Source organism: Corvus brachyrhynchos, unplaced genomic scaffold, assembly GCF_000691975.1.
Source record: "Corvus brachyrhynchos isolate BGI_N302 unplaced genomic scaffold, ASM69197v1 scaffold115, whole genome shotgun sequence".
In the NCBI taxonomy this organism is placed as follows: Eukaryota; Metazoa; Chordata; class Aves; order Passeriformes; family Corvidae; genus Corvus; species Corvus brachyrhynchos.
In genome coordinates this window covers 9,739,751-9,758,192 of record NW_008239553.1, presented here as the reverse complement: position 1 = coordinate 9,758,192, position 18,442 = coordinate 9,739,751, and the positions used below count along the sequence as shown (strand labels likewise).

The following is an 18,442-nucleotide window of genomic DNA, read 5'->3' as shown; positions in this document are numbered from 1 at the left end:
TTCAGATTATCATCTGGAGTACAAAGCATCTCTGCATGTTCTGGAAGACAGATTCACTTCCTCAGAGATTTTCTCTTGAAAAAAATAGGATTTTAAAATCTAGAAAAAAATTTTTTTCCCCTTTATTTAAAACTAAGAATAATGGGTTCTTATAATTACAGTACCGGCCAAATTTCAAATTGGGAACACATATTAAAATTTGGACTATTGTAAATTATTTTAATGTGACAAAAAGGGATCTAGAAATAGTCAGATTGTTTATTTAGAAATTAGTAAATAATAAATTGTTCCACTGTTTACAGTATATAAAATTACGATGGCAATTATCACTTTTATTATTAATTTTAATTATTATTTAATGAAAAATGTCACTAGAGAAAGGGGACTTTTTATAGTTTTGTATTTCCAGTTTCATTTCAATATGAAAGATGAAAGTTTGTAATCATAATTGAACTTAAGTGTAATTTTTGTATTAGTCACAAAAATGTTGGGGTTTGCTAAGTAGCATGAGTTTGTGTTGTTGGGTAAAGCAGTATGACATAGCATTAATGCATAAGACTAACATATCATCATTTTACCATACATATTTCATTTGGATTACATTTTGTGTTGCCTTCCGTTTCCAATGTATTTTTCAGTATAAATAATTCTATATTGCAGATGGTTTTTCTTTTTTCAGTGAAGAATGAACAGGACTATTGATATTAAAAGTAATCCATCAACCTTAGTTACTTTCAAAATTCCGTAGGATCATTGGTGTGTGATAACAAGGCAAATTCCTGACTGCTCTTTAGCTAAATATAAAAAAATACTTCTGTGCTCAATGTATAAAAATAAAGAGTAGCTCCCCAATGTTCATGATTGTGAACTTGATGGGATACCAAAAACCACATTCTTCATGATGGCCAACGTATTGACTAGGGAAACGGACTTAGGAGAAATTAACTCATTAGGAGTTAAGCTTCCGTATTTTTCAGCACTGGTTTGTATCCTAGGATGCAAAATGACGTTAATTTTTTTTTTTTTTTGGGTCTGTATAGCTATTAAGTTTTTTCAATCAGAATCTGTTGCAGGTGTAATTAGCAAACTTAGTAAAATGTGCACAATACTCAGAAAAAGCAAGTTGGCACAGAGGGTCTCCTCTGGCTTCCTTCGTACCCAAAAAATGAGTACAGCTGCAATATTAATAAGGGCTGCAAAGTGATGTACTTTCTTTGAAAATGTGAAGAATACCTGGCATTGTACCAGATACTGCTTCTTAGTGGAGCGAGCATTACGCCTCTTGTTTCCTTTTACCTGGTAAGTACTTGATTGCTGTGTTCCTTTTTGAGCTGTGATTTGAAAGTCCTTCCTCTGTTGAGAATTTCCAGTTTGTGATTTCCTGTGGAAACTACAAGCACGTGATTGTTTAGTTCATTCCAACAATGAAAGCCTTGTGTACTTTATGGCTCACTGAAGAATTAAAAAACTTCAGCAAGTCCTTCTCTTTTTGACAGTGCAGTAATGTTAGGTACTTAGCTAGCTGGAAGTTCCTCAGCATGAAAGATGATACATGTTAGTAACCTAAATAACCTCCAGTTAAATATTAAAAGAATTTTAATGTCATTTATGTTAATCTGTATAAATATTTGGTACTGAGTATATTTTTATGTATTTCCTGCTGTCTGCAATTTGGTTCAGCATTCATAACTAATGAATTGCAGAGGTCAGGGATCTGTACTGTTGAATTTAGTTTAATGTATTAAAAAATAAGAAACGATGCATTTGTTTCTGAAATGAAGCAAAGCGACTTTCTTCCAGATTTTTGATGAATGAGGGTTCAGGAACTCTAACCTGTCTTCCTCTTCTTTGGTATCAGAGGAGGCCGTGAAATCTCTGTATACTCTCTGCTCACTAGTGCAGAGAGGCTATGTGATGTAGGTCAGTCTGTATTTGTTCAATAGAGGACTTCTGTCTTGCTATACATAAATTATAAAAGAGAGTTGGAGTGTTTTGCTTCAACTCTCCTTAGTTATTCAACTTGCAGCATAAAGAAAAGAGTATGGCAGCATTACAGCTCACAAAAAACCAGATGAATTCTTTGTAGTTGGATCTGAAGAGTACACTTGGGGTGCTATTAGTACCCTTCTCATCTACAGCAGGTCAAATTGTACAGCAAATCCTCTTGAAACCTAACCTTTTTCTTGCTTTCTGTGAATTTTTCAACTAGATGAGTTCTCTGCTCATTTAGAGGGCTGGATCAAGTGTTGCATGAGGTCAGTGGTAAAGATGATGTGAGTGCAGCAACTACTGGCCAGGGCTGTGTGTGAAGATACTGCTTAAGTAGTTGTAGTGCTAAATGTGTAGCTGTGTCTTAAGAAACAATCAAAATCAGTGACCTCAGATTTTTATTTCTGGTTTCTCAACTCTAATTCTACAATAAAGTACTGAACACCTCTTCTAGCCACAGCAGCAATCTAGAATACTTCTAAACTAGCTGCTCTACAATATAATACAGCCCTTAACAAAGGTGGGTTCCAGTTTTGTCTTCATTCAGGTGTATTTTCTTCTTTCAATTTGCTTAATCAGGTATGTACAGGGAGGCTAATTTAAATTTAATTATTTTATGGTTATTCATTGTGTTAGGGAAGGATAATCTATATCTCTCATCTTAAGCAATTAGAATTAGCTGGCAAAAATACAAATATTTTCTGTCTTAATGTATCAAATATCTAATTTACTCAAACATTAAAAGAATGTTTTGTAATTATATACTTATATAATTAGTTACAAAATGCTCTGAAATCTTCCCACACAAGAAGCTGTGGAAATGCAAGCCATTACTTTCATATTCATATCCAAAATGAGAAATAATATACTGATCTGAGTTGAAAAATTTGCCGTAATTTTTAAGCATCTCACTGGAATTCAGGGACCTATGGGAGAATAAGGTAAGATTTCTTAACATGTTCAAGGATTATTTAGAGAAGGAATGCATATCCCTTATAATTGTTTTTTTTTATTTTAGATGTTTGAGGTTTATGAGCTAGGAGTGTGCATAAATGTTGTAAATTTCACTTTTTTTATGAACTAATTTTAGCAGGTTTCACTAGTCTGCAATAGCAAGAGAATGAACATTTACATTGGTTTTCACATTTAACAATCTCTTTTAGAACCACAAATAAACAAACAAAGCCCCAAAGCATTCTTTTAAATTTGTCAGTGGTGTTAACTTGTCATGTATGGTAGGGTTGCCATAAAACTCAGCTAGTTAACACTCTGGTTTAGCATTTAAAATATCATGAAGGGATACATTTGTCCAAAATCCTCTTCCAAATTTCATTTTCAACACATGGCACATTATCAAATAGATGTGTTCTTGAAGGAAAAGAGGGAAAAGGTTTTCTCTGTTCAGTGACCCTGTGTTTTTACTGCTGCCATGGTTAAAGCCATAATTTGTCTGTAGAAAAAAGGTTCTAATTTCAGATTTTACAGAATTGATATGCCTCTTTGTTACCTATCCTGATGGAAACTATATTGAGTCAGCATGAGGTTTAAGTTAGGTTCTTCCCTGTTTCAATCAAAGCAGAAATTCAAGGGGTTAATTCAGCTTGTAGCTACTAGAACTGTTTCATACACAGTAGATTTGATTTTGTTAAGTAGGGAAGATGTACAGACATTGTACCATCTCATTCATGACAGGGTAATTGTTAAAAACTTAACTTTTCACTAAATTTTGGCCTGGCTTACATTCTTTTAAGCAACTGTATTTTATATTGATAATTATGTTTCTACAAGAATTTTCTTCTATACACACTTTTTCTAATGCAAAAAAGTAAAAACTTTTATTTTTTACTTTTATCCAAATGTCAGAGGAAATTGCTTGATTTATAGAAATATAAATGCTGCCTTTTCAGGGCTTAGTAGTGCCTATTTTCTGATGGAAATTCTTCAGGCATGCTTTTTTCACATCTGCCTTTGGTGTAAAGAAGAACTAAATATTACAGTACATTAAATTCTTCCAATGGAAACTTTCCAAGTTGTAAATTAGGTAACTAAGAGTTCAGGACAAGCAGTCAGCATGAACGACTTAATTTTTTCCAAATAGTGTGTTGCCTGTAGAGAAGGTTTCCATTTTTAGTGACAGAACCATTCTTGGCCACTCTGCTTCTGCAGGTTTCTCTAGTAGAAGCAGAAAAGTAATGAAGGTCTGAACAGTGAATTAACCTTGGTAATAGCATCCACATCCATTGAGTCAAAAAACCCCAAATATATAAAAAGTTGTAATTGTTTTAAATGTTTGTGGTTTCTGGCATCAGCAGTGCTTTTAAGATTCCCAAAATTTGTAATCGCAGGTTTCAGCTGTTCTTGTCTGTCCTTGAAGATATTGGTTTTCTTTTTTAAATTATTCTTTTAAAATACCAATTCTATCTGAAACGTGTGATTTATTACATTTTTCTAGCATCATAATTTCATTAGCATAAAGTACGTAAAGATGTTTCAGGAAAGCTAAGTGGTCTTTGGGATTTCCCATGGAGAGCTGATAAACTCTGGGGTCAACAATTGTTTTAATGATGGCACTTCATACAATAATCGTCTTGAAATAAATAGGTGGGTGCAGTTCAGAATATAATGATTATGATTATTTCTCATTTAATTAAGGTATAATTGATCTAATTAATATAATTAATATTGTGCCTGTAGATAATTGTAGATACTGTCTATAGTATCATCCATAAGATAATCTTTAATTTAGATGCATTTATTTCCTAAAATATTTTTCTTTTATTATTAAAATGACACATGAATCTGGTGCAGCTGTAATTACAGGGGAAAAAATTCACACCTCTGAACTGTGCATTAAGGCAAATTAATGTTTTCTTTGTTTCAAAAGAAGCATTTCTGTGGAAGTCAAGAAAAATACTACAATACCAACCATTTTAATAGCAGTATCACCAAAGTATTATGCGAGTGTTATGAAATAATAGTCTGTAAGTGCCTCTGCTTTCCATTTTAGCAGTAAATTTCAAAAATGTTCTTCGATTCGTTTATGCATTATATAGAAGTAGTTTCAAATTGAATAGTACTTGTTTTATTCATGTTACCAAACTAATTAGCCATTTAGTCACAGCCACAGTCATTCTCTAAAAGCAATTAATTTTTAGAGCAATCAATACTTGCCCTATTGGATATTTGAGGATATAATTTTATGTTAGAACAAAAAAAAAATCTTATTTTATCTGGTAAATGGTGTAGGAATAACTGAAAAGGGAGGATGTTTAAAGAATTCAGAAGTTAAGCTATGGCTAATAAGCCTTAGAGAAAGACTGTACACACAGTTTTTTATGTTCTTTATCCTCAAAAGATACATATCACATTAGAGAATTTGGAAACACAGTTGTACATTTGTAGCTCTGCATCTTATTCCATCCTCTTCCCATTTCTCACAACCTCCATATAAATCAATGCCCAAATTAACATAATAGAAGTAATAATATATCTGAAGAGCTGTGGAGAGCAACACGTGCCTCTTTTCAGATAGTTATAAACAAATCTTCATATGTTACTTCTCTTTAGTCTAGGACTAGGGCCTGCCACATGTGAGTTTTTAACAAAAGATGGTGTCCTAAAGACCACCAGTTCCTACAAATGCCTGCAATGCTTGCAGTACCATATATATGGGGCTATTGAAAGGGATTCAGTATCAAAATTTTCAATCATCTCTAGTCTAATGTTCCATAACCCTGAATTACAGCCATATATTTCTCCTGTTTATCCCCATATTAGTCTATTTGTAGAAACAGCCAATATACTTTAGTAAACGTATAATTAATTATCTTTCATTTCCTTGCTGTGAGCTTAATCTGGGAATGGAATGTAAGGGATACAAAGGATTACATTCTAGAAAGTCAGTAGGAGTGATAGTAGTAGGTAGGGAGGATTTTGGGAAGTAGGTCTATTCTGGACATGAAGCTGTGAGCTGTCTCCCAAGATATAAAGCATAGCAGTGGTTTACTCCTGTGAGATGGCACTAGCAGTAAATTACAGGACAGTGCACTAATGTATCCTTGGCACTTTCATGCAACCTGCTGTTCAAATTTCTTTGCAGAGGCATAATGTTGTGCAAGGAAATAGAAATTAAGTTGTGTAAGTAAAGAAAAGCTCATGAAGTAAGAGAAAGCTGGTGAACTGGAAAGATTTAGGGAGATTTTTCGGTCTTGTTGAAGTTGCAGACTTGTACTAGCATTGGTTGCCTTCCTGCTGGCTCTAGAGCTAACCATAGGTGAAAAAGAAGCAGGGAAAAGAGAAAAGATACATGGGGTTTGTTCTCCTGGATACATAAGCTTCAAGGTTTACTAAGGGAGGAAGGATGTTCTGAAGAGTAAACTGATTAGGTGAAGTGTCTTCAGGATGTCCAGTAGTATAATGATGGTGTGTTAATACGAGAAATTACAAATACTGAAAGGATTAGCAGGAAACAGATCTACACACCATATCTCTAAAGGCCTGAAGTCCTGACAGCACTTGACATGCAGAAGTACCAGACACCATGAGTGCAAGGAAGAAGCTATTGCTGATATTGTACAATAATCCATATTCACACCTTTACGTCTTTCAGGCTTAGCAACTTAAGAGCAGAGCAGACCTAAACTCAGTATTTCATTCCTCTACAATTAGGTGTATATGTACACAGAGGCATTCATGCAAGCATATCACTTGCTGTTGCAGCCTGTCAAAGGTTTAAAAGGAGGAAAGATTATCAGATGTCATACAGGATGTTAGAGATATTTATGTTGTTGTTTTGTTCTTTTTCCTTCTTGAGATCTCACTCACTTTCATGTAAAGTTTCCTGAAGAAATGCAGTATAATTTCTCATCTTGGTTCAAGTGTGAATGTGAGAAAACAGAAAGGAATTAAGAAATTATTTAGGGAAGGCCAAAAGATTCAAGACTATGGTGGCAGTAATTTCATTCAAATATTTTGGATTGAAAGGAGAACCTTGAATTAATTGTTCCATATATTGTCTCAGCCATTTTTAGTCATCTGTTGTATCACATAACTCCTGTTGAAGTATGGGAATTGCAATAATCAGTGTTATAAACTAGTTATCATAGTGAGCTGAAAGGTGGGGTTTTAAGTTGTATCCCCCATATTTTACTTCTTAGATGAATTATAGTCTTTGTTCCTCAGATTCAGTGTTTTACATAATTGACATGTTTAACCATAAAAATCTCACAGGATAAGAGTGTATTTAGTGGCACAAGAAATAAAAATATGAGGATCATTTATGGTTACCCATTTAAATTTCTTGCACATATAGGTGAAATGTTAAGCCCAACAGGGATATAATCTAGTTCTTGTGCTTTGAAAAGACTAAAGAGGTTTATTGTGAGAAAAAAAGCCTTTTGTTTGTTCGAGAATACAAATCAAGAAAGTGATATATGTGTTCAAAAAGCCATTTCTGAAAGTATGAATTACTCAGTAGTACTGGGTCTTTATTGGTACTTAGTCATCCACTATCCTTTTCTTTTCTCCATGTGTTCACTGTTTCTTTTTCACAAATAGCTCCTGCCTATTTGATTATAGGTGGTTCAACAAGCCTAGTCTCCTCTTTCTTGAATGTAAGGGCTAAATATGTATGGCCAAGATCTGCCTGAAAGACTAGAAAATTCTCTCTCTAGATGTGGCAAAGGATATAAAGTCTGTTGAAAAATGTAAATTAACTTCATATCAGAGCTGCTTTCTTCTAGCAAAGACATGAGAGAGGTATCATAAGGAAAAGAGAGTTTTCATGTAAACATATTTGGGCAAAGAGGATTTAAATGCAGTTGCAGTTCTTCTGGAAATATATCAAATAGATAAATATCCTTCTGAAAGCAGGTACCTACAGTTGTCTCACCTCTGTAAGTTGAGAGGACACCAGGATCATTTTATTCTAAGGGAAGTCATCCTTCAGGTATGTAGAAGACAACGCTGGTGTTTTAATCCTGAGTTATTTGAATTGGCAACTAGACTAGCTCATCAAGTGAAAAGTTTAGAAAAGGAAATATTTTACACGTCCTTACTGTTGAGATGCATCTGCAGCCCTGGAGAACAAGGTATTGAAACAGCTGAAGTCAGAGCTCAGTGGACAGCAAATGCCCAAGTGATCTCTCCAAAATTTGAACCCACTCTTCCAAGGACAATATTGCATTAAAATTTCCTGAAGCCTCTTTTACCCAGCTTGTAGATCAGAATTTTTAAGTGAGCTGATGATTTTTGTCTGACAGGCCAAAGTAAGTTCCTCTGTCATATGAAAGCAAGTCCTGCAATGTAGGATACCTGGAGTATTGTCTTAGGGCAAATTTGTACATATGTATGAAAACCTATCCATTTTCCTTTCTGTGCAGAGTTCTTGCTAAACTGTTTTTTAACACTCGAGGTTTAAGCACTAAATGATCTAATCATGGAAAGGTGCTTTTAAAAATAATTCTATTTCCTCTGTTCTTTCTGTAGCTGAACTGATGTTCTTGGATTGTCTCAGAAGAAGTCTTTTGAACTAAGAAACACTTCACTATCTCAAAAGGAAAATAGTGTTTCTTTCAGATGAAAGAACCTGGACTGAGAGTAAGAGGAGATGAGGACTGTTTTGCCAAAACAAAGTAACTTCAGATTTTTGTTCAATGTACCATTTTAATTCAGCAAACATGGAGGACTTGGCCCAAACTTGAAAACAAATTATAAAGGAGACAAAAAATAGACTCTTACTGCAGCTCTCTGTGGGGTTGTGGGTAGTTTTTTTTGTTTGGTTTTTTTTTGTTGTTTTTTTTTTTTTTTTTTGAGCAAACATGGAGGACTTGGCCCAAACTTGAAAACAAATTATAAAGGAGACAAAAAATAGACTCTTACTGCAGCTCTCTGTGGGGTTGTGGGTAGTTTTTTTTGTTTTGTTTTTTTTTGTTTTTTTTTTTTTTTTTTTTTGTTTGGTTTCTACTGCCAGTAGTACTAATGTACTAGCTCTTGCACAAGCCCCGTAAGCTCAGCACCATGTTTAATTTCTGCAACAAAATCAAGTAAAATCTGTATTGTAACACAGCAGAATCCTAGCAATGCTCCATAGTTTTCTCTTCTACCTGTAGTGCATCAAGAAAGTGTTTTTAACCAAAAAAAGAAAGTGTTTCCACTTTCTGTTGAGTACAGACTGTGTCAGATTCATGAGGCTAAAGAATTGAAAGAAAAACAGAGCTGAACTCTCTGTCCATGCAGAGAAAGACATAAGGGTAGTCCCTTGATTTTTTAATTTTTTTTTTTTACTGTTTACACCAACTTACTCCATCCAGTATATATAAACCAGAATGTAGGACTCTTCTTAGCATGAGAGTGCATTCCTCCCATGTCCACAGAGACGAAACTTCTCTCTCTTTTGTATGCGCTCTTTCACCCTCTCACCTCATGATTCTTGCATTTGTGTCTGTGCAGTGGCCTGTCTTCAATGGGGAAGGTGAGAAACAACTCCATTCTGGCTTTTTCCCTACTTGATGGGAACTGGAGAAAGTGGGTTTATGTCCTTCAAGTAGAGAGGCATGAATGCAGGTTTCCCATTTCCTGGACGTGTACTCCAACAATTAAGCTGTGTGCTAGAGACAGCACTCATCATAACCAACTGTTTTTTGAAGGGAATCTGACTTAACGATATATATATAGGTTTTAGGAGTGCTTTACATGTATCTATTGGATCAGACCTGTTAGGGGATTTAGATGTGTAAGTATTTACTTTCTGAATTTCTTAATGACCTTAGGTAAGGAGATATCCTAACCAGGTTACTTAGTTAAAATGGGGCATAAGCTTCAATAGGAAAAGTAATAACTAGTATTGGATACTCAGGAAAGTTCTTTTTCTGGACAAAAATACATTATGTATATGGAGTTTCTGAATCTAAATGTCACTGTGTTGTCTTCTGCATTTGTCTAAAATATTGCTATGTACTTGTTAAAGATTTTACATTTATATACAACTTATTCTAAGGGTATTCAAACTAAAGTAAAATAAATAAAAATCTGCCCATTAGGTTGGATCTCATTTCTTGGTAACTGCAACATTTTTCACTGACATTATGTTTGTTTTTACCTGTTACATATTTCTGTCTTGGGATGATAGACTATTTTTTTTCTAGTTATCTACGTGTATGTTATGAAGTTAGGTAATATTTGAACACTGTGATTCATAGGAATCATTATATAATGTATCTTGAAGACATGGAACCAAAGCTGCTATTTAAAGGATGTTACTTGTATAACATTCCTGAGTTTCTTACCTTTTTCTTTAATTTTCCAATGCAGATAACAATACCCAGACCTTCAGTGGCATCCACACAGTCTGCTTCAGAGAGCTTTCACTATGGACAGCAGCTAGAGAGAAGAGAGCAGGATGGTCAGTCTGTGGAACACACTGTGGAACTTACCTCTCCAAAGGAAAGTTTGCCAGGTTTGGTTGGGACAGAAGATGCACTTCCAGCTAGTGCCAGCAGACCAAATTTGATACTTAATATTAGCCAAGAGGTGCTTGACAGGGAAGGACTTGTCAAAGAATCTGTCAGTGTCTTGGACTGTGGCCAAAAGGACCTACCTGAACACAGTGGGATACAGGAAGAGAAAGAACTTGGAAATATTGCTGTGGAGGAAGCTGAGGAAGAAGGGCTTCCAGTGGTTTCTGAGGATGCCATTGAAATGCTAAGCAAAGAACAGAATTCTTCTTTGCCAGGAAACTCAAAACCTGCAGAGGAAAAACCTCTAACAAATACTGAAGCAGCTCAAGAATCAAAGTTGAGGCCTGTCTGTTTGTTGCCAAATCAGGATGATGTTCTGAAGTCAGTAGCACCTAAAACATCAGAATTGTCTCCCTCAAGACTTAATAACACACATGGCAATAGACAGGCAAGTAAAATAGCAACCATTCAGGAAAATGGTTTTCATTCTGATAAGGAGGAAGTCCATAGCCAAAACTTGAAATGCCACCAAGTGGCCCTTACTACTTTTTTGCAGCAGGAGAATAAAAAAGAGAAAAATGCTCCCAGAAATGGAGAGTTACTCCACTGCATTTCAGAAAATGAGAATTCTTACCGATCTAAGAGGGACTCAGTTAAATCTCCTTTTGTATTTAGGCAGAGCCGAATCCCAGTTTTAGCACAAGAGATAGACTCAATATCAGATTCCTCTTCTGTTTCCGCAAAGGAAAAGCTTCTTCTGAAAAAGGCCCATCAGACAGACTTGGTCAAATTACTTATGGAAAAGCGACAGCTCAAATCTTTCCTTGGTGACCTCTCAAGTGCCTCTGATAAGTCACTGGAGGAAAAAATGGCTACTGCTCCAGTACCGTTTTCTGAGGATGATGTCTTAGCTTCGTTTTCTAGATTGACACTGGACTCCCATTTCAGCAAGCAGAATGAAGATAGCTCTTTATCTCCAAGCAGCCCTCAGTCCAGAAAAAGCAAGATTCCAAGGCCAGTGTCTTGGGCAACCACTGATCAAGTCACCGGTTCAAGTTCAGCTCAGTTCTTTCCTCGGCCACCCCCAGGAAAACCGCCTACAAGACCCGGGGTAGAAGCTAGGTAATGCAGAGAAAATGGAAATAGATTTTTAGGTTGAAAATGAATTTGAGCTAGACTGCAGTTACTGTGCAGGATGTAATCCATCCTTTAACTAATTTTTAAAAAAATGCTGGGCTTCAATTCTCTGAGAAACCTTACATTGTTGGAGAATGAATGAAAAGAAGCTGTTACACAAGAATGAGCCTGGTTCACTGTTAAAACTAATACATCAATAGATGTGTATTCAATATTTTGAAACCTGAAAATCTATAACTAAATCTTTACACAATTTTTTAAAGAGGGGTCACTTTTCCAGAACTGCTGGTTATTTAAAAAACCCATAGAAATTTTTAGGATCTGTTATATTCAGCCCCCTTGAAAATTAATCTGTTCTTAATGTAAATATTTGGAGATTCCAGCCATCAACATTGAGTCAATTAGCTATGCTTATATCATGGCTAAGTAAACCAACTAATTAAAGAAGGGCAGAGTGAATTCTAGAGGATCTCCCCTTTGCCACATCTTCATGTAGACAACCACAATCTAGTTTCTTCAGTGTCTACATTTCCAAGATAAGGATAATTTTGATACAGTAGCGCAAAATCCTTAGAAGGAAGTTGCAGTGGGCCTTGTCATCCCTTAAAATTTTGTATGGGAGTATACTGATAGTGTGCTGGAATGGATGTACCCCTCTGAAACAACAGCAATAAGCACTGCTCTTCAGTGCACTTCTTCCAACGCTACCAGGAAATTCCAGTTATCCTATAAACATTGAGGCGGTTTATGTAAGTGAGTTTATGTAAATATAAATACTGTGTTGATCTGAACAACACAGAAGCCAAAGCCTACATCCAAACACCTCTACCCAACGGGAAGGTTCAGCTTCACATATCTGTTCTGCTATGCAAGCTCCTCCTTTGTTTCTAGTGATACAGAGTTTCTGTTTGAACTTTAATGAATAAGTGGAAATAGAAATAATCTTTCTTTGTTTCTTCTTAAGGTTGCGCAGATACAGAGTCCTAGGCAGTAGCAACTCGGACTCAGATCTTATCTCTCGTCTGGCTCAAATCCTACAAAATGGATCTCAAAGACCAAGGAGTTCTACCCAGTGTAAGAGTCCAGGATCTCCACATAGTCCAAAAACACCACCCAAGAGCCCTGTCATCCCCCGCCGCAGTCCCAGTGCCTCCCCTAGGAGCTCTTCTTTACCCCGTACTGCCAGTTCTTCTCCATCCCGGGCTGGGAGATCTCATCATGATCCGAGGAGTTCATCCCCACATCTTGGGAGGAGTAAATCACCTCCTAGCCATTCAGGCTCCTCATCTTCTAGGAGATCCTGCCAACAAGAGCATTGCTGCAACAAACCAAGCAAGAATGGTCTGAAAGGATCTGGCAGTTCTTTCCACCATTCCCCAAACACTAAGACTTCTACAGGAAAGAGCAAATCAACTACTAAGCTTAGCAGATAGGAACTGGGCCTTGACAGGTATAAAGTCTCCTCCTAAATCTGATGCATGTTGTGTCTGTGTACTGTGTATTTAAAAAAATAATCAAAAAAAGTATATTAAAAAAAAGTGTTGAGTCCGCACATTTTAAAGAAAGTAGCCATTGTAAACTATTCATGAGAAAGCATTCTGTGTAAATAAATGGCCAGGCTTTGCCTTAGAGCAGGCAGCAAGCAGATCCACAAGACAGGAAGTAGAGGCCAGGATAAGAATGACTGGGTAGTCAAAGAGGTGCAATGTATTTAGGGTAAAAAAGTATCTTAAAGGTGAGTGTTTTAAAACGGTATTAATCTCAATGTGTTTAGTTTCTCTAGTTAGAAGATTTGGCGTAATTATTTAAGGCCTTACATACTCAAGGAGTATGTAAGAAGACCTGAAATGGTTATTCCCAAAATGACGTCACCACTCGGGAGATAAGTATGCTCAGGCATTTCTTTGCAGTTTTAAAAAAGCACAGTTTAGAAGATTATATTTCTATCTTATAAATTTCTTCCATTTTGAGCTGCACTCACCTTTGAGTCCCTGAGCGCTCATTTTGTCCCCTATGTATCATGGCACAGGTTTTTAACCTAAGTATCATATACCTTGCCCCTTCTTGACACTGATGAAATGAAAAAAAATAATATTAGCATTTGACAAGATGGTTTTGTACCTATATTACTCACAAATCTGTTTAGTAGTAATTAGGATCCAAAAAGCTAATTCTCAGTTCTATATCATACAGAGTTTTGGGAGTCATGGTGGGGTTCTTCAAACCACATGTGGTAGGATTTGGAAGAACTTCACTGGATGTTGCAGATTTACAATAAAGTGCAGTGTAAGCTAGAAAGTAAGAACCTTTCTTTACCTCCTTTATTCAGCTGAAGAAAGAACCTTTGTTATTGCTGACTTTTTCCATTAGTTATAGATCACTTAAACCACAGATCTTACAATGCAGAGCAGATTACCAATCAAGATTTTTTTCCATCATTTGTTTTCTAAAATCATGAAAGATGAAACAGAGATGAGGAGATTGTCTACTTTGTGAACTTGATTGGTTAGAGGTGACAGAAATATACTTTACACCCTTACAAAATCTGGGTAAGAATATTAATCATCAAAGCAAAATGTACTGAGAGAATTCTAAGATATTTTTTATATTGGATTCTTGTCATTCTGTTTCCCAAATGTGTTTTTGATAGCCAAGCTTTGTTGACTCTCAGTAAAGTCCATGGTGTGTAATTCCTCCAACTTTATTAGGTAGTTACTTAGTAACATCTTGTGCTCTGCAGGAACTCTGTAGGGACTGAACAGGTACGCCACCTTTTGCTATATTCAGAAAAGCACAGTGGGTCAGAATAGGGACACGCAAGAACGCAAGCCTGAGAAAGATGCAGCCAGCTCTCCCTAATGATTCCTGTAGTGGGGACTCTGGATGCATAGTAGACTTGTCAATTTCTGATCTGCTTGCTGTAGTCATATGCCTCTCCAGCCAGCATCTGTGCTTTTTTATTTAACCTCTGCCAAATGAATACCTTTGGATTAAAAAGGGAATATTTTGTCTCTGAGCTAACACATTCTAATGCTGCATTAAAGCTGCCCTAGAGCTGCACTGAATTTCACTTGCTGTCAGACTATGTTGATTTTTTTTTTCTTTTCTTACTATGACTATGTATATTGTTTCCCATATGTAATGTAGCACAGTGTGGAACCTTAATTTCATTCAGGTTTCAAGCACTACAGATGAATGCAATAGGTAGGGTATACCTGCTTTTTCTGAAGAAACTGTACCATTGGAAAGTCCTATTCCTTTGTATTATATTGTATAATAGGTGCTATACCAATAATTGCATGTCCTCATGGTAAATTATATAATATAAATATTTATATATACATATATGTATATGGTTATATAAACTCATTCTTTCTCATTTTTGATTTGTAATTTATGGACCACGAATAATACAGTTCCCTTTCTGTTAGTTCCCATATAGTTACCTCTTCTATTCTCCCCTGCCAAAAAAATCTGGAATGCACAAATTCTAATGGCCTTTATACCTTGGTACAGAATTGAGGGACTGCTGATTTCTCAACCAGCCAATGTTTTGTCTTGCAGCTTGGTTTTTTTTTTAATTTCTAATTTCATGTGCACATTTGCATATGGAACAAGAACAAAGACTCAAAAGGTATTTTTATTTTTTAGTACAAATAAGTCTTGTGATTACTCATTTTTATTTCATAATGTGAGTTCTTAATTGTGAATACTTGTCATATAGGAACAGTGACAGTCTATGAATACCTAACAGATGAATGTGACAACAACAAATTCCATCTTTTCCTTCCTATTTTCTACATGTTTCCTTATGGTATACCATAAAAAAGAACTTTGTCATATTGTGATGTTTTTGTCCTGGGCACTTGCTGGAATTATTTGTTAAGGTGGTGTGGCAGCCCATGATTATTTTTCCTTATTTCTGAAAAGCATTTATTATGGTCGTGTAAGTTTATTCCTACATTACATTGTCAGTTTTAGTAAGTACCAACTTTATGCATCCTTGCCTGAAAATGCTGAAGTTGAGGTGTTTATATTTTCTCTCTAGTGTAACAGGATCCAGAAACAGATAACTGCTTTGCAGGTGAGAAAGAATATAACACCTATTTTATGTTGTCTTCAAAGTACAGGCTTGTCCATTGTTAGACATTACTATGTAAAGTAAACCAATGCTGTAGAAATTCACTTGTACTTGAACTACTTGCCAATGTAAAAATAGTAAACTATGCCAAAAAGAAAAAGAGAAATCAGTTGTGATTGATGACACAGTCTTCTTTTGGTGACGAAAAAGGTAAAAGGACTGCATACCCCCAGTTGCTTTTTTGCTGTGGATTCAACAGGATCTAAGGAGAAAATCATGAAGATATGAATGGAGGAGCAATTGTGAATAACTTATCTTGAACTACCTGCTCTTCTTGAGTTTTTTGTTGCTTGATACCCTTCTCCCAAAAGTTTACAGAATTGCTTACTATAGTCTAACATAGCAATCAGTTAATGTTACTATGTAATGGTCAGCTGATCAACTCATACATAAATATTAGCTTAATATTTCTAGAGGGCCTATATAATTATTAAGGACTCTGTAAGCTTCAGTATTTGAATGTGAAACTGGCTCTGCAGAAAAGCATCAATGTACATGTGTGTGGCCCTTGTGCAGAGTGTGTGTGAATGGTTTATGGCAGGTTATCTGCAACACATTTTCAGGGACGGGGAAGATTTTTCTCCATTGTACAAAATGGCTATAGTTACTCTGCATAGCCCACAGCAGCTTATATAGGAATATTAGCTGGGAAATAATAAAATTCAAGGAGCTGTTACTTTGTCTTCTTCAAGCCCTCATTTCTTTGGAGGGCAGTGCAATGGAGCCATGACATGTAGCAGGTGCAGATACTGCACGCTCAATTCCTCCTTACGGTGTATTCTGTGTTGTGGCCAGCACTTTGGAGCATTTTTTAGAGAAACTAAGGCATGAAGCCTTTAAACTAAAATAAAACTTGAAATCACCAAACATTTCACACAGACTTTTGTGCTACAATATTGCATGGTAAAATCAATCTTGTTTCAGTCTCAAAAATCAATATTAATTAACCTCTTTATTAATTACAAATACCAATTACTACTTAGGTAAAACCCTGCTAGAGTAATAGAAGGTGTGATACAGTAGAGCAATGTTGGCAAGTTGTATGATGCTAAGCACCCATCTACTGCTTGAGTGGGATCAGTAAGTGTAGAAAATTTCACTGCTCAAAGGCAGGAGCAATATGAGGGCTTAACTGCTAGTTACATACAGGAGGCAAACCCCTGCAGAGTGACACAAGGCATTCATTACAGCCACCAGCCACATCCTGTCTTGGAAAATCTGGACATATTCATACCTTGAAGTCTGCATGTTTGAGATCAAGCTTTCTTGCATACCTCACTAAACAGTCTTGATGTATAAGGGGGGATTTGGTCCTATATATTTAAAAATAGCTTGAAATATTTTTCATCTGAAAAAGACTTGCAGGAGCTCTATCATCTATGGTGTGTAGTATTATGGTATTAACTACAGCTGGGAAAACACATGATTTTGATTTTTTATATATATATATATAAATACACATTTGTACATAAGTGTATCTACATATACACTTATATAGATATTGTATATTATATAGAAATATATATATACATACATACATATGTGTGTATATACATATAGATAAGAAGAGTCTCAGCTATTCCATCCTGTTTACTGGAATTCATTTGCCAGAGTGAGCCAAGGCCTGTTTTGCTTTGATTTACTCTGGTCTCCTCTTCATCTGCTGCAATTTTCCTATGCCCTAATTCTGATTCTGTGTCTTTTTCATATTACAAGGCCTGATCCTGTAGTCCTACGTGGGCAAAATTCCCGTAAGTCCTTCTTATTGCAGTAACGTTTATGCAATGGTCGACTATAATGCTTCTAAAATTTTTTTTCTTTTTCTCTTGGATGAGAATGTAGATAAAGCCAGACTTACAGTACAGTCTTTCCTGTAAACAGAATTTTTCCATAATGAATTGAACATTTTTATGGAACATTAAGAGGCATAAATTCTGGTGAGAAGAATGTGATCATTCCAATTTCTTAAAAGGGTCTAATGGAAAACCAACAATATGTGCCTCCAATTTTTATATATATGTTAAATGAGAGAGTAATCTTCTGACAAGGAATAGGAGAATAAAAGAGAGCTCAAAGTCAAACTCTTTCTTGTTATAGGCCTATAATATATGGATTTTTTCATGCAGGACTGGTTCCATGAGGTGACAAGAGCCATGTGTGTCTTGTCATTCTCAGTAAGTCAGGGTCTGCTTCGGTTAATACCATGATTCCTATGGTACATTCTCTGTATGCTTTTCCACTTTTGGGAATGGTCAGAGAACTGTCAGGTGGATAAATAAAGGCCTTGATGTTTATCCATGATTCCTTTCTTCAACTGGTAAAAGCTTTGGGTGCTCATTGGATGGTGAACATGGCAGTGCTAGGTTAGCAGCTGAGCTTGGATCTTGGGGATGTTTTCCAACCTTGATGATTCTATGATTCCTCTTTCTGAAATTTATAGAACAGGGCATAATATTTCTGTTCTACTTCCTTTAGCTAATCAAGTAGGCAGTGAACTGAAGGGGTTTGTTTGCTGTTTTGCTTTTGGCTCAAATGCCTTTGGTTTTAATTAGTACAATTTTTGGTTACCAGGAATGCTGGTAAAACGGAGTGAGGTTCAATGTTTTGACTACATGCAGTACACAGGCATAGGTCATACATTTTTTAGCTAATCAAATTTCATAAACATGCACCTCACATAAGAATACCTCACCTGTCTGCTTGAAGCCAGTCTTCCTTT

At 35.8% G+C, this 18,442-nt stretch overlaps 1 protein-coding gene across 2 annotated transcripts in view; it reads left to right on the top strand.

Annotated features, from left to right (window-relative positions):
• The window catches only part of TTBK2 (tau tubulin kinase 2), a 62,045-nt gene extending 44,028 nt beyond the window's left edge, over nucleotides 1-18,017 (top strand). For both annotated transcript variants that reach the window (XM_008639482.2, XM_017742065.1), the window contains 2 exons: nucleotides 10,300-11,567; nucleotides 12,547-18,017. In XM_008639482.2, the coding sequence (XP_008637704.1) occupies nucleotides 10,300-11,567; nucleotides 12,547-13,015 (1,737 nt within the window). In that variant the 3' untranslated portion in view covers nucleotides 13,016-18,017. The remainder of the gene's footprint in view (nucleotides 1-10,299; nucleotides 11,568-12,546) is intronic.
• Nucleotides 18,018-18,442: the final 425 nt, after the last annotated feature.